Here is a 17,095-nt window from a genome sequence, read left to right as displayed (position 1 = left end):
AAAAATTATGGTGTATGCTACTGTGCCTGGCTTCATTTCTTTAAATTTTAAAGATTTTTATAATTTTACTTATTATCTGTACATGTATACAGGACCCAAAAGACTACTTTTTGTTTGTTTCGAGACAGGGTTTCTCTGTGTAGCCCTGGCTGTCCTGGAACTCACTCTGTAGACTAGGCTGGCCTTGAACTCAGACAGCACCTGCCTCTGCCTCCCAAGTGCTGGGATTAAAGGCGGGCTCCCCAGAGAATGTTTGTGGAGTCAGTTCTCTTCCACCTGCTTGTGGGTTCTGGGGATGGAACTCAGGAGGCCGGGTGTGTGGCCGACACTGCTGCAGTCTCACTGGCCCCAGGGCACCCTTTCTAATATTGGGGTTCAACAGGCAGGAGAAAGACGCTGGTTTTCCCCAAGGCCGCAAGCAATTAAGCATAGCAAGACGAACATCCAAAGGCTTTATCGGCTACAAGACTGAGGAGGTCAGAGCTTTCCCAGCATGCCCCATGTCCAGGGCTTGAATTCACACAGAAGAGCAGAGGTGTGTCACTTCCAGAGCTCAGTATCTCACTGTAGCCCAGCTGGCAGTGCTCGTCTGACACGCACGAGTCCTGGGTTCCATCTGTAGTACCGCAGAAAGCACACATGACACACACCTCCAACCCCAGCACTCGGCAGGATCGGGAGTTCAAGGTCAGCCTGGGGTACAAGAGACTATTTTCACAGAAGAAAAACAAAGTGAGCATGTTCTAGCTGAGGCACATCTCCCACAACAAAGACTCTCCTAGTTCCATCAGTGGAGGCCGTCTCAAGTCAGCTGGCCACTGGAGCCATGGTCTTCTGACACAGCCTGGCCAGGAGCCCAGCCATCTGCAGCAGGGAGTTCACTCCTTCCGCCACTTTCATGTGAGTGTATCCAATCTCCTGAAAGACAAGCCGAGAAGAGCAGCAGGTGGGTAAGCGGGACTCGTTGTTCCTAACCAGCTTAACTAGTGGCGGGTTCAAAGCAGATACGAGGACCTCACAATGCAGGGTGACAGGCGGGACCTGGCTTCACTCAAGTTTGGCTCATGCTATAAAAGCACGTTCCAAGCTTGCGGAGCAAACCTGGAGCTAAGGCCCCGTCTGTTAGTCTCAGAGTCCAGACTGCTTTCAAACTCCCTATGTACTAGAGGGCAGCCTTGAGCTCTTGATGCTCCTGCCTCCACCTCCAGGAGGTTGTTTCTGCTGTTGCTGTTCTGAAATAAGGCCTCACTATGTAGCACTCAAGGGCACACCACGCCTAGCCTAGCAGCACTCTTCTTAGGCAGTGCTGGGACCAACCCCAGGGCTCCGCACATTCAAGACATGCACTCTCCCAACTAGGCCAGCCCCAGTTCAGTTCTTAAAAAGTTCAGCATACACTTGCCTGAGTCGGAGGTCTTGTGCCTGGGAACCCACCCGAGTAGAACAAGACCTTGGCTGGGAGGCGTGGTGGCCCATGTATGCCCGTGTACAGTGGCCTTAGCCACAGAAACCCCAACGGCCTTCCCAGAGAACAAGTGATGGTGACAGCCGCATGGAATACTGCTCAGTGATAAGGGCCAGAGCACGGACACACGTCACAGCAGATCTGGAAGGCACTGCAGTAAGGAAGCCAGCGCAAGCCAGCGTGCTGGCACATACCCTTAAGCCCAGCTTAGGCCATACCATGAGACCTCAACTATAAAAACCAGCAGCACAGATCAAGAAGTCAGCAGAGTTAAAAGGCACAAAGTACTCCTGAGCTCTGACTGACCTTGATGAACTCCAGTTTCAAGTATTCAGCCATCGGGAAGGTTTTGCAGACTCGGAAAATGTTGCCGATGACATCTTCTGGTGAGTAGCCCAGGTGCCACAGGTGAGCAAGAATCTAGATAGAAGACCCAGCAGGCCCTGAACACTGTGAGCTTCACAGACAGGGAAACAGAGGGGACTATGGTGGGCCTGGCCTGTCACCCTGAGGGTAACAGCTTGGCTCAGGTGACCCATGAGGCTTTGAGGATCACCTGAAGTGATCATCATCTAAGTGGGCCCCATGGCTGCCTTGGTTCACCCAGCACTCTGATCCCAGCAGGTAATTTAGCTCACTTTCCATTAGTCTTTGCCTCCCTCCTTTTCTCCCTCCCTGTCAACTTTCCCTAGCCTGGGGCTGTGTCTAGAGACAATTCTTTGAGCCTTGGCACCTTGGGATGGACTCTAGCAGTGTTAGGGTTAGACAGGGATAGAGGGTTAGCATCAGGGATTAGGGTTAGCTGTGTTCTGTCTTCAGTAACCAGTCTACGGCTTAACCTCAGCCTCCAGTACTCAGTGCCTGGTACTCCAGTTTCTCACTAAGTCCAACCCTGCCCTGACCCTGGTCAGTCTCCCTAGTTGACTGAGAGTGGGAAACGCTGTATCAGTTACAGTGTCTCCAATCATATCCCTGACACCTAGAGATCTGAAGTCATCCGTACCCCCCGGCATCTGCTCAGAGAACCAGGCCTTCAGCCACACTAAACCCTTCCTGATCTCTCCTCTTCCAGTTAACAGATAACTGCTAGGTTCCTGGCTGGCCCTCAACATGATTCTCAGGAAGACAGAGCAGGATATGACATGTTCCCCAACCCAGGACAATGTGACATCACTGGAGGTGTTGGCTGCTCTTTCTGTCTCAGGCTGAGAATCTCTGGTAGAGGATGTAACTCCAGGAGGTCACAATGCTGACTTCCAGGTCTACTTCTGCAGTGTGGCTTAAGGCAAGGAATCAGCCTCTCTCTAGGAGTCAGTTTCACGGATTGAGTGTGAAATACCACTCAGTGCCCTGCTGGTGGCTGTTCTGGGAGGTTGGGCATTTAGGGGGTGGAGCCTCTACAGCTAGGCAGCATGTATAGGATTCCTGATCCATCAAGATGTGAGGCAGCTCATGGGGGCTGGGGAGATGGCTCAGTGCTTAAGAGCACTGGCTGCTCTTTTGGGGCCCTGGTTTAATTCCTAGCACCCACATGACAGCTCATAATTCCAACTCCAGTCTTGGGGACCAGATGTCCTCTTTTGGATTCCAAGGGTGCCATACACACACATGGTGAACAGGCTACATGAAGGCAAAATACTCACGCATACTTAAAAAAAAGCAAAGCCACACGCCCCTCCGTCCCCCCCATGAGCTCTCCCACCACCATGAGCTTGTCAGGCCTTCCTGCCACGCTGGTCCCCATAAAGCCAGCTTCTGTGGAGCTGCTTCTGCCTGGTTCTGGCTGAGTGATGAGAAAGCCAAGCCAGTCTACCCAAAGCTCACAGTGATTTTACAGTTAGGGGAGCGACACAGAGTCCTGGAGCCACCGTGGGCCCTTCCACCTGGCTGAAGAGATACAGGGCACCATGGCGACGAGGGCAGGAGGAGGAGACCCACCTTATAGGCCTCGTCAATGTTGGCGTCCACGCAGTGCTGGATCATCTCCTTCACCAGCAGGGGGTGGGGCTCGTCGCAGACCTGAGCAAACAATCAGGAGACACCATCTTGAGGCCCAGACTCGTTTTCACCAAGTCTCCAGCATCTGGCATGGGATTTGGGAACAGTTTTCTCTCCACCACGGACATCCCCCAAATGACAGACAGCGCCCAACACAGTTAAAGTCCTCATATCCAGGATGAACGAACTACAAAGCAGCCAACGGCCCAGAAAGACTCTCTGCTTGGGTGGCATTAGAGGCATGATGTTGGGCATGTTGGCACAGGAGGACCTCAAATTCAAGGCCAGCCTGGGCCACATATTGAGACCTGCCTCTAAGATAAGTGAATGAGCCAGGGATGGTGGCACACATTTGTGATCCCAGCCTGAGGAAGATGGAGGCAGGAGGAACAGAAGTTCGAGGCCAGCCTGAGGACAGAGTCTGGGCTACTGACAGGCTCAAAAAGAAAAGAATCAAAGGAAGAAGATTGGAGAGATGGCTCGGGAGGCAAGCAACTTCAGACAAGCCACCAGAGCCCAGCCTGCAGCACAGGTAAGGGTAAGACCATCTCTGCAGGGAAGTGAGAGATCAGGAAAAACACTGGCTAGCCAGGACCCACCTATCTTCCACTACCTCCACCTGGGACCTTCCCAGGACCCTCCCACTGGTCTCCTGGGTACAAGGGACAAAGCTGGGGTGGAAAAACAAACGAAGCAAGCACCCAACTCTGCCAGGAGCCCATCTCACCCAGCCATGAGTGCCGGCCGCCTTTCTTTGGGCACAAGACAGTGTCTCACAGTGCCCCTGCCTTAGCCTCCCGACTGCTTGTATGACAGGCGTGGGGTACCTAGTTTATGTGGTGCTGGGTCTGGAACCCAGGCAAGGACTCTAATAAATCAGACCTTGCCTTCCTTCCTTCCTGAGACAGGTTTTACTCTGAAGGTGATGCTGGGATCACAGGTGTGGACTACCATGCCCGGGTCCTACATCCACCCAACGTTGGTGCAGGTTCATTCTGCTGCAGGCTAGCCCTCTCCCCGCCCTGGTACCTTGAATACATTCTCACTGTTGATATAGCCAAATCCTGAGAAGGTGGACTGCAGGTTGTTCAGTGCCTGGATGGAGACAAGCGATACATCAGGACGACTATGAAGTCTTTTCCTGCCCTGCCTCTCAGAGACCCGACCCCCACCCGCCAGCCGCTCAGCCCCACAGGATACTGAGTCCTCAATCTGCATTTTAGCCAGACTTGGCATAACCCTCGTTCCCAAACTTCAACTTGTAAGAGCAATGTATCTAGTCTCAAGTCAACTTGAGACACAAACTAGAGTTATCTGAAAGGAGAGAACTTCAATTGGAAAACGCCTCCATAAGATCCAGCTATAGGAGCTGGGCACTGGTGGCACACGCCTTTAATCCCAGCACTTGGGAGGCAGAGGCAGGTGGATTTCTGAGTTTGAGGCCAGCCTGGTCTACAGAGTGAGTTCCAGGACAGCCAGGGCTACACAGAGAAACCCTGTCTCTCGAAAAAAAAAACAAAAAAACAAAAAAACAAACCCAAAAAACAAAAACAAAAAAACTCTGTCTTGAAAAACCAAAAAACTAAAAACCAAACCAAACCAAACCAAAAGATGATCCAGCTATAGGGCAATTTCTTCATTAGTGATTGATGGGTAGGGGGCAGCCCACTGTGAGTCCTGCCATCCTAGGTGGAGGTCCCGGGTGCTATAAGAAAGCAGGCTGAGCAATGGAGGGGAGCAGGCAGTAAGCAGCCCTCTCCATGGCCTCTGCATCAGCTCCTGCTTCCAAGTTCCTGCCCTGCTCGAGTTCCAGTCCTGACTTCCTTTGGTGATGAACAGCAGTGTGGAAGTGCAAGCTGAATAAACCCTTTCCTCCCCAGCTCACTTTTTGGTCATGGTGTTTCACTGCAGCAATAGAAACCCTGCCTAAGACAGATAGCAGCAGTCACCCTCCAACCTGGCGCATGTCTCCCTGGGCTGTGAAGATAATGGCTTCCAGGCCGTCATCTGTGTATGGCACCTTTTCCTTCTCGATGACATTCATGAGCCTGGTGAGGACCTGAGCGTCAGTGAGCTTGGTGTAGCGGAGCACCGCACAGCGGGACTGGATGGGCTCTGGGCAGAGACGGCAGAGTGAGGGCTCACAGCTGAGCCAGGCGTCAGACTATCAGATAAGAGGCAGAGAGGCTGCATTTCCAGCTCTCTGTTCTCTGCAGAGGGTCTTTTTCTAGGTGTGCATGCTGATGTGTCTGTTCCCATGCCCCAATAAATGCCTGCCTCTAACTGCTTAAAAGAAGCAGGTCGGGTCCTGTTTCTGGAGGGTAAGCGGGCCTCACACAGACACCTACACACCCACACACCCACACACACGGTTAGGACCTCTGGAATGGCTGGAATCACAGTGTAGAATGGGTGGGCCCTTGGGGAAGATGGCAGTTGGTCAGGCTAGAAGGCAATGGAACTCCAACAAGCTCTTTGAAGCTCCACAAGGTGCCAGCCTGTAAACCCAGCACTTGCAATTACAGATGGAGGTAGAGACAGAAGGATCGTGAGTTCAAGGTCAGCCTCAGGTACAAAGTCAGTTCAAGGCCAACCTGTGCTGCTTGAGACTCTGACTCAAAAATCACCACAGACACCACCAACACCAACAAGAAAAAAGGAGGATGGGGGTGGGGGCGGGGGCAGGCAGCTAGCAAGATGGCTCAGTGATGCTTGCCACCAAGACTGACAGACAGCGTGAGTTCAATTTTAAGATCCACATAGATAGATGATAACTGACTTCTAGCACACACATACAATGTAAGTTTTACATGGGGGGGAGGGGAGCAGGTGGGACAGGATGGATGACTCCTGTAAAACTAAGCCTTCCACCTATCTGGGCAGCCATGAGCTGGCAGGAAAAGCATGTGGTAACACGCTTGTGTGTGGGTGCGGAGGGGGAAGTGCGACAGAAAAGCCCCCAGTGCCGGGCATCAGCAGGACAGGAATGAGACAGAGATAACACACAGCACGGCGGGCCAGGATACCTGTCTGGCAGAGAGGCCAGTACATGGGCAGCAGCTGGGCTGCAGGCCAAAGGCACTACGGGAAAACACTGTGGTGAGGTGGAGGCCTGGCAAAGCCCAATGCAGAGTCCATTGATGCCAAGGGTCACAGCATACAAAACAACTAGAGCACGTTCAAGACAAGCTGAGTGGCACAGTCCCGTCATCCCGACTACTCAGAATGCTGAAGAAGGAGGACTGTAGGTTCAAGGCTTTCCTGGGGTATAGGGCAAATTCAACACCAGCCTGGGCAAGTTAGGAAGACCAAGTCTCAAAATAAAAAAGCACACAGGCCACAGTTAGTAGGGCACATGCCTAAAATCCCTGGGTTGCATCTGCAGTACCATAAAAGATAAAAGTAGGGCCAGCAAAATGGCTAGGTAGGTCAAGGCACTGCCCAAGTTCAATTCCTGGTAGGTGAGAACAGAATTTTTTTTTTTTTTTGGTTTTTTGAAACAGGGTTTCTCTGGCTGTCTTGGAACTTACTCTGTAGACCAGGCTGGCCTCGAACTCAGAAATCCACCTGCCTCTGCCTCCCAAGTGCTGGGATTAAAGGTGTGCGCCATCACGCCCAGCTTGAGAACAGAATTCTTAAAATTGTCCTCTGACCTTTACACACGCTGCAGCAGGCTTACACACACACACACACACACACTCACAGAGTGAAGGACACCTGTATCAAGTGGCTCACAACTGCCTGTACCCTAATTCCAGGGCACGCATATTCAGACAGCAGACAGACATAATCAAACCTGAAACCAAATGAGAAAAGTAAGTACATGAAAAGGGAGCCGTTGGGGGCTGGAGAGATGGCTCAGTGGTTAAGAGTGCTGACTGATCTTCCAAAGGTCCTGAGTTCAAATCCCAGCAACCACATGGTGGTTCACAACCATCCGTAACAAAATCTGATGTCCTCTTCTGGAGTGTCTGAAGACAGCTACAGTGTACTTACATATAATAAATATTAAAAAAGAAACAAAAGAGGAAAAAGAAAAGGGAGCCGTACCAGGTGGGCGCAGCTGCCCAGGCTGCCCGCTCACCTATGATTTTGTCTGAAGCATTACACGCCAAAGCGAATCGGGTCGTCTTCGAGTAGATTTCCATGGTTCTCCTGAGGGCCTGCTGGGCACCGTCCGTCATGCTGAGGCAAGTGTAAGAGGGAGGTTGGTGCCAGGTCTGGGGGCATGATGGCCCCATCATCCCTGCCTCTTCTGGGATGGAGGACTGGAAATGTGAGTGAGGCCAGCCTGGTCCACTTGGGGAAACCATCTCCAGCCCATACCTGTCTGCTTCATCTAGAATGATGATCTTGTGCCGGCCCTTGGGAAGGGTGACTTTCTGCTGGGCGAACATTTTGATTTTATTCCTCACCACATCGATGCCCCTGACACAGAAGAATGCACAGGGTCAGAAACCAAGGAACGTTTTATTATCATGAGGGAGGGGCTCCTGTGGAGGAGGGGTCAGAGACAACTTTCAAGACTCAGTTCTCACCTTCCCCTCTGAGTTCTATGGGCTCTGAGGTTTGCAGTGAGGGTGTTGATCCACTGAGGCAATCTCAGTGGCCCAGTTTACTTTTTAATGTCTTTGTAGATGCTCAGCATGCGCAGGGGGTGGGGTGCCTGTAGAGGCCGGAAGGGGGTGCCTGGAGCTAGTATACGGTGAGTGGGCCCAGGAAGGGAATTCTGCATCTTTGCAAGAGCATCATGTCCTTTCTTTCGTCCTCCCACCCCCAACCCCCCAGACAGGGTTTCTCTGTGTAGCCCCGGCTGTCCTGGAACTCACTGTAGGCCAGGCTAGCCTTGAACTAAGAGATCTGCCTGTCTCTGCCTCCCGAGTGCTGGGATTAAAGGCACAGACCACCACTGCCCAGCAGAGCAGCGTGTTCTTAACTGCTAAGCAATCTCTTCAGCCCTGTATTTTATTTTTTGAGAGAGGATCTTCATATGGTGGCTGAGAAGACCTGGAACTCAGAACCGACCTGCCTCAGCCTCTCCAGTGCTGGGATTTCCCACACACCACTCCCAGTTCACAAGGGGCTTGCAAATCCTCCTGGTGGCCTTGAGTGGCTACAGGGGCTTATTTTAACCTGAGAACATGAGCTAGCAGTCAAATACACAGACCAGAAGGTGGGCTGTGGCCAGGGCTGCAGAAGGGAAATGGGGAGTGAGAACTCGAGGGCAGTTTCAGTTTTGCAAGGTCAGAAAACTGTTGCAAAATAACACAAACATATGAGCATGACTGAAGCTAACACTTAAAAGTGGTTTCAGGGCTGTGGGTAAATGCACCTGCCAGCAGACCATGCAAGACTGACAACCTGAGTCCAACCCCCAGAACCCGAATAAAGGTAGAAGAAACTGATTCCACATGATTGTGCTGACCTGCACACAGGCACGCATGCCCACCCGCCCCACACACTCACACATGCACGCGCACCCCCCCCCCCGCCCCCGCGCCCCCATCAGTGTCAGGGAGGTGACTGCATGGGTAAAGGCACTTGCCGCTGACCTCCACAATGAGTGCAATCCTCAGGACCCACTCGGTGGAGAGAACCTGATCCCAGCAGGCTGTTCTCTGAGCTCTACAGGCATACGCCCCTCCCCCAATAAATATGCAGCAAGAAAAATACACCCTTAAAAAGAGAGTAATCTTTGAACATTTTCATCAAAACAAGGAACCCTGCAGGTGCTCCTCAGATACCTGGGCACTATTTCAATTAAGTGTGAAGCCAGCAGGAGGTGCTGCCCTCCCTCCCTCCCTTCCTCCCCCCCCCCCCCCCCCCCCCCCCCCGACTCTACCTGTCATTTGAGGCATTGAGTTCCAGGACTGCGTCCTTCAGGGCGGGGCCCAGCAAGGCTCGAGCCAAGCAGAGGATGCTGGTTGTCTTGCCAGTTCCTGGGGGACCCTGTGGATAGGAGCTCCTCAGTACTTCAGCCAGGAAGGCCCCAAGACCGGTGAGAGAGCTCAGCAGTAAAGAGCAGTCACTCACTGGCTGCTTGTCCAGAGGACCTGGTTCCATCCCCAGTGCCCAAAACCAACTGTAATCTCAGTTCCAGGGGATCCACCCCCCTCCCCCGGCACCAGGCATGCACATGGTACACAAACACAAATGCAGGCAAACCAACCATACACATAAAGTGAATTAATTCAAAAAGGAGCCCCACATAGGTCCCACTGCCCCCACAACTCCCGACTGTTGGCAACCCAGCCAGGGACCTGTGGCTTCCCCAGGCAGGAAGTGGACATGGCAGACAAGATGCCCACAGGGCCAGTCCTGAGTACTCACAGCAATGATGATATTGGGCACATTGCCTTCTCTTGCAAAGACCTGAGGGGAAGAGGTTCATTAAGTTAGGTGTGGTGGTGCCTGACTCCACTCTCAGCACACTGGAGGCTGGGCCATGAGGATCAGGGAGTCAAGGCCAGTTTAGGCTACATACCAAAATCCTGTCTCAAAAAACAAGAAAAACCCCAAACAAGCACTTTTGGCATCCACAATAGTGCATGGGTTTGGTGACTGTATGTGGAATGGCTCCCCAGTCTCTGGATGGCCTTTCCTTCAGTCTCTGCTCCACACTTTGCTTCTGTATCTCCTCTCATGGGTGTTTTGTTCTCCCTTCTAAGAAGGACCGAAGCGTCCACACTTGGATCTTCTTGAGCTTCATGTGGTCTGTGAATTGTATCTTGGGTATTCGGAGCTTTTGGGCTAATACCCATTTATCAGTGAGTGCATATCATGTGTGTCCTTTTGTGATTGGGCTACCTCACTCAGGATAATATTTTCTAGTTCTATACATATGCCTAAGAATTTCATGAATTCATTGTTTTTAATAGCTAAGTAGTACTCCATTGTGCAAATGTACTACATTTTCTGTATCCATTCCTCTGTTGAGGGACATCTGGGTTCTTTCCAGCTTCTGATTACTATAAATAAGGCTGCTATGAACATAGTGGAGCATGTGTCCTTAATTACATGTTGGAGCATCATCTGGATATATGCCCAGGAGTGGTATTAGGGGGTCCTCAGGTAGTACTATGCCCAATTTTCTGAGGAACTGCTAAACTGATTTCCAGGGTGGTTGTACCAGCTTGCAATCCTACCAGCAATGGAGGAGTGTTCCTCTTTTTCCACATCCTTGCCAGCATCTATTGTCACCTGTTTTTGATCTTAGACATTCTGACTGGTGTGAGGTAGAATCTCTGGGTTGTTTTGATTTGCATTTCCCTGATGACTAAGGATGTTGAACATTTCTTTAGGTCCTTCTCAGCCATTCAAGTTTCCTCAGTTGAGAAGTCTCTGTTTAGCTCTGTACCCCATTTTTAATAGGGTTATTTGGTTCTCTGGAGTCTAATTTCTTGAGTTCTTTGTATATATTAGATGTTAGCCCTCTATTGGATGTAGGATTGGTAAAGATCTTTTCCCAATCTATTGGTTGCTATTTTGTCCTATTGACAGTGTCCTTTGCCTTACAGAAGCTTTGCAATTTTATGAGGTCCCATTTGTCAATTCTTGATCTTAGAGCATAAGCCACTGGTGTTCTGTTCAGGAAAATGTCCCCTGTCTCCTGAGAGGCCCTGCCAGTGCCTGAAAAATACAGAGGTGGATGTTCTCAGCCAACCATTGGACTGAGTACAGGCTCCCCAATGCAGGAGCTAGAGAAAGGACCCAAGGAGCAGAAGGGGTTTGCAGTCCCATAGGAGGAACAGCAATATGAACGAGTCAGTACCTTCAGAGCTCCCAGGGACTAAACCACCCACCAAAGAGCACACATGGAGGGACTCATGGCTCCAGCCGCATGTGTAGCAGAGGATGGCCTTGTGGGACATCAATGGGAGAAGAGGCCCTTGTCCTGTGAAGGCTCGATGCCCCAGTATAGGGGATGCAGGGACAGGGAGAGCGGTAGTGGATGGGTTGGTGAGTGTGCGCGCGTGTGGTGGTGGTGGATATGGGATAGGGGGGTTTTGGAAAGGGGATAACATTTGAAATGTAAATAAAGAAAATACCTAATAAAAAATAAAATTAAAAATAGAATAAACAAGCAAAACAAAACCCCAAAACAAATAAATAAAAATAGAGGCCAAGACGATGGCTTAGCAGATAAAGGCTCTGGCAAAGGCTAACAAGCTGAGTCCTATCATCCATCATTAGGCCCCAAGTAGAGAAGAGAAGGAAGACCCACCCTCAGTGTGGATGGTACCTTCCCCATTGCTATGTCAACCCCACGAGGAACCGTCCCCACTAGCTCATTGGGTCACTGATGTGATGTTGGAAGGGGCTCCGGGCTCCCTCACCTCCAGCCTGCTCACAGTGTCTTCATTGCCCACTATTTCGTTGAGCTTCAATGGTCTGTATTTTTCAACCCTGTTGAGGAGAAAGCAAACACTGACATGGTTATCCTACAGAACCCAGAAGAGAGGGCGGGAAGGGGCAACCCTGCAGATTCTGGCAAGGTGGAGCTGTGATGCCAACACACAGAGGCTAAGCCAGGAGGACTCCGAGTTCCAGGCCAGCCTCTGCTACATACATAAACTACTTCAAAAAAGTAAGAAAGCAGCAAGATGGTCCTTAAGCCAGCAAGAGTGCACATAAAGGCACTCTTGGCAAAGCTAGTCAGCCTTGCCTCAAACCCCAGAACCAAGATGGCACAACAGGAAGAAAACTGATGGCCTCCACACGAACTGTGGGCCTTATATATGTGGCACATCCAGCCACACAATGAGTAAATCCTCATGGTCTGAAGAGATGGCTCAGTGGTTGAAAGCACTGGCTACTCTTTCAGAGGACCTGGGTTCAATCCCTTCCCAGCACCTACATGGAAGCTCACAACTGCCTGTGACTCAAGTTCAGAGAATCTGATGCCCTCACACAGACACAGACACACACAGGTAAAACCGCCGATGCATATAAAACTATTTAATAATTAATTAATTAAAGCAATCAGCCAGACACAGTGGCATCTTGGGGGCGGGGACAGGAGGTTCAGAAGTTCAAGGCTATCCTTGAGTATATAGCAAGTACAAGGCCAGTCTAGGCTAAATGAGACACTCAATAAATTTTAAAAAACAATAAAAACAATGGCTAGAGAGATGACTCAGTGGTTAAGAGCGCTTGCTACTGCAGAACTCCCAGGTTCGACTTCTAGCATCCACATAGTGGGTCACAACATCCTCGAGCTCTAATTCCAAGGAATCCAATGCTCTCTCCTGGCCTCTTCATGTCTGCATGCACACACTGTCCCATATAGACACACAGACAAAACACTCACACACATAAAGGGAACCGCAAGTAAACAAACAAACAACAACAAAAACCAACCAATCAACCAACTGACCAACAACAAACTCAAAACCAAGAAAGGAGCCAGCAAGATGGGTGAGAGGTAACGGTGCCTGCCGACAGGCTTGACCACCTGAGTTTGATCCCTGGGACCCACAGGGGAGAAGAGACTCCTAGAGACTGCGTTCTGACCTGGCAGGTGCAAGAGCCCCCCTCCTCCCCAGGAAAGAAGTGCAAAAAGAGAGGCTTTAAATGAAAAGAGATACCAAGAGAACTTTTCGTATGACCTGGCTTTGTGTGTCCACTCCACACAGCGGAGCAAACCAGAGTAAGCTGTGGTTTCTGTCTAGCCAGCCCCAGTGCACACCAATGCAGGGCTAGCGGGTGGGCTGTGATGGACCCAGGTGTACCCACTTGTTACACCAAATGGCTATCTTCAGGGTGTCTGTGGTGACAGGTAGCCAGTGCTGGCTCACTGTGTGATTTGGGACTATGACCGGGAAGCCTGGGTGGGCAGTTTTGAAAAGACTCTTGGTCATTTCATTAAAATGCCGTTCCCTTGGGGTTGGAGAGAGCCGGTACCTGAGAGCACGGATGCTCTTCTAGAGGACTTAGGTTAAATTCCCAGCAGCCTGCAGTTTCAGGGGATCCGATTTCCTCTCCTCACCTTTGAGGGCACTGAATACACCCACAGATATAAAATAAATTTAAAAAACCAGACATCCGTGCCTATAAAGAATCTATTTGTTCAGACAGGGTCTCATGTAGCCCAGGCTAGCCTGGAACTCACTATGTAGCAAAGGATGACCTTGAACTCCAATTTTTCAGCCTCTAGATCTCCAGGTCTAGGATGACAGGCATGTGTGTATCACTGTGCCCAGTCCACGGGGGCTGGCAATGGAAATGTGGGTTTCCATTTGACAGCAAGCGCCCTATCAACTGGACCACATCTCCTGATGGCCTGGAACTCATGATCTGTCTATCTCAGCCTCCTGACCACCAAGTTCTGCTTTTTAAATGAACAAGCAACATTAAAAGTCAAAAGGACGTTTTCCAGCTCTGCGTACAGATGTTGTAGATTTACTGTGATCTGACCATCAGTTTCCTTTGCTCTTTTTTTATATTCTGCTGTTTTCTCTCCTTTCCCTCTCTATTTTTGGAGACAGGGCTTCTCTACGTAGTTCTTGCCAGACTGGAACTCCTGATAGAGAGCAGGCTGGCCTTGAACTCAAGAGCTCCACCACCTCCAGCCTTAAGTATATATCCGTCCATGTTTATTATTTATATGTGCCATGGCACAGGCGTGGAGATCAGAGGACAACTCTGGGAGTCGGTTCTCTCCTTCCAAAGTGTAGGATCCAGGATTACACTGGGTTGTCAAGCACTCTAACCATTGGCCTCACACTCCCTGTGTAGCTAAGGTGTGAGCTACTCCAAGGGGATACCCACTTTCTTTTTACTTATTTCGATGGCTACCAGACAATGCTAAATTATATACATGGTGCATTTTCTTTTCTTTACTTTCCTTTTCTTTTTTGAGTGCTGGGGATGAAACCCTAGGCCCTGAGCATGCCAGGCAAGGGTCTGCCACTGAGGGATATTTCCAGTTTGCATACTTTTCTAGTATACTTTACACTTTAGGCCAGCATTCTCAACCTGTGGGTCGAGGACCCCCCACCCCCGCCCGGGGCTGTTGACTGACCCTTCCTCAGGGAATGCATAAGGCCACCAATAAACTTAGATATTGACATCATATAACATAACAGCAGCAGAATTGCAGCTATGAAGTAGCAATAAAAATTTTATAGTTGGGGGGGCACCCCAACATGAGGCACTGTATGAAAGGGTCACAGCATTAGGGAAGTTGAGAACCATTGCTCTGGAGAGATAGTTCAGTGAACCGAGGAACCTCTCTGTGGTCTGCTGTCAGAAACCTTACTTTTGATAAAGAAAAACTAGTGCTGGGGTAGCTCCATGCTAGCATGTGGTCTGGCAGCAAGTTCCATGCAAAAACTAAAAGCTCAAAATTCACCTGCAGCCCCTGTCCATAGGCAGAAGACACAGTGGGGTCAGAATTCGTCATTCTCGACTATACAGAAAGTCTGCAGCTAGCTTAGGGTGGTGAGACCTACCGTAACAAAAGTGAAACACACACACACACAGAGTTTTGTTTTGTTAAACAGTGTTTCTATGTGTAGCCCTGGCTGGCCTCCAACTCAGAGAATCACTTGCCTCTGACTTCCAAGTGCTGGGATCAAAGGTGTGTGCCACCACCTGGCTAAAGCTAATAGTTTTTTAAGATGAGATTTTTAAACAAATAAAAAAATATGAGGCCAGGGCTGGAGAGATGGCTCAGCGGTGACGAGCACTGCCCGCTCTTCCAAAGGCCTTGAGCTCAATTCCCATAGTGGTGGCTCACAACCATCCGTGATGGGTTCTGATGCCCTCTTCTGGTGTGTCTGAAGACAGCTACAGTATACTCATATACATAAAATAAATAAAAGCCATTAGCATTGCACTGCATGAGGGCCTATTAGTCACGTTTAAGCATCATTTAGATGAACCTCGAGACACATATTCCTCAATTTCCATAAATAAAAATCTCTACCTTTGCCTGGTGGCTTACACCTGCCATTCCAGTATTTGGGAAGCTGAAGCAGGAGAACTGCAGAAACTTCAAGACCAGCTTGGGCTTCACAGTGAACCCCAGGGCTGTGAATGGGCCTCAGTCCGTAGAGTGCTAGCTTAGCGTGCACGAGGCTCTGTGTTCCATCCCCAGCACTGCTTTACGGAAGTAATGCATGCCCTGTCACCCCAGGATCAACGTTCAAAGTCATCCTTTGCTACGTAGTGAGTTCGAGTCCAGCTTGGGTTACACAGGACACGATCTCAAAAAAAAAAAGAAAGAAAGAAAGAAAAAGAAAAGAAAAGAAAGAAAGAAAAACAGAATATCTAGCTTCAAGAAGGAAAGGGGAAATCTGCGCTCCTGGGGACATCTGCACCTTCTCTGTCCCCTAGACCCAGGTCGAACCCAGGGTTCCTGGAGCTCGGCCCGCCCTCACGTCTACGCGCGCGTTACTATGGCTGCAGGCTCACCACGGCAGCTCGTAGTGGCCGGCGGTCTTGCTGGGGACAGGCGAGGGCTCCTGCGCCCCACTCTCGGATGGGTCACAGCCACTCTCCTGAACCTCCATTCCGGTGGCTGCTCTTCCCGCCACCCGAGGCCCCGCCCCATGCCGCTTTGACGGAAGTCTGGGTCCTGGTTTCCGGGCAACGCCGAGAGGAAAGCGGAAGTGCGTTATAGAGGCGGTGAATCTCTTCCTGCGCCTGCGCAGAGAGCACCGCGTAGCCATCCCTGGCCGCTAGAGGCCGCAGTGATCTCAGGAGCTGGCGTTTGAGAGGCGGGGGGGGGGGGGGGGGAGACATTTTATTATATCTTATTTAATTGTGACATTAAATAAGATAAAATAAAATCATTTCATTTCTTTTTACTTTCATGGACTTTTATTTTTTTTGAGACAGGGTTTCTCTGTGTAGCCCTTGACTGCTCTGAAACTCACTGTGTAGACCAGGCTGGTCTTGATTTCAGAGATCTGCCTGCCTCTATCTCTTGTGTGTGCCACCAATGCCTGGCTAAAATAAGGTTTTTTTTGTTTTGTTTTGGTTTTGGTTTTTCGAGACAGGGTTTCTCTGTGTAGCCCTGGCTGTCCTGGAACTCACTTTGTAGACCAGGCTGGCTTCGAACTCAGAAATCCGCCTGCCTCTGCCTCCCAAGTACTGGGATTAAAGGCGTGGGCCACCACGCCCGGCTAAATAAGTATTTTTAAAGAGATGCTTTCTAGGCCCAGGTTTGGTGGCACAGGTCTTTAATTCCAGTACTTGGGAGCAGAGGCACATGGATCTTTGTAAGTTCAAGGCCAGCCAGAGCTATGTACTATCACAAATTTCAGAGCTATCACAAAAATTAAACAAAAAAACAAAAAAAATACAACAATAACAAAACTAAAGATACTTTCTGGCCAGGTAAAGTAACACACACCTGTCATTCTTTTTTTTTTTTTTTTTTTTTTTTTTTTTTAATCATATGTGAGTACACTGTAGTTGTCTTTAGACACCTCAGAAGAGAGCATCAGATCTCATTATGGATGGCTGTGAGCCACCATGTTGTTGCTGGGACTTGAACTCAAGACCTTTGGAAGAGTAGTCAGTGCTTTTAACCACTGAGCCATCTCTCCAGTCCCACACCTGCCATTCTTACACTACTAACAAGCCGGGCAGGAGGAGAGTGAGTTCTGGGACTAGAAAAGGGAG

At 50.0% G+C, this 17,095-nt stretch overlaps 1 protein-coding gene across 1 annotated transcript; it reads right to left on the bottom strand.

The window, feature by feature from the left end:
- Positions 1-438: 438 nt before the first annotated feature.
- On the bottom strand, positions 439-16,077 carry Rfc2 (replication factor C (activator 1) 2). The gene is made up of 11 exons (NM_020022.2): positions 15,881-16,077; positions 11,800-11,869; positions 9,794-9,835; positions 9,306-9,412; positions 7,790-7,891; positions 7,548-7,648; positions 5,421-5,578; positions 4,493-4,558; positions 3,404-3,484; positions 1,772-1,885; positions 439-918 (listed from the first exon to the last, which is right to left on the bottom strand). Exons 1-11 carry the CDS (start codon positions 15,976-15,978, stop codon positions 808-810), a joined length of 1,050 nt encoding a protein of 349 aa, NP_064406.1. The 5' UTR covers positions 15,979-16,077; the 3' UTR covers positions 439-807.
- Positions 16,078-17,095: the final 1,018 nt, after the last annotated feature.

The sequence above is a fragment of the Mus musculus genome, chromosome 5 (genome assembly GCF_000001635.26).
Source record: "Mus musculus strain C57BL/6J chromosome 5, GRCm38.p6 C57BL/6J".
Taxonomy (NCBI): domain Eukaryota; kingdom Metazoa; phylum Chordata; class Mammalia; order Rodentia; family Muridae; genus Mus; species Mus musculus.
The sequence above is the reverse complement of the archived record's forward strand: the minus strand, read 5'-3'. Positions and strand labels throughout refer to the sequence as shown.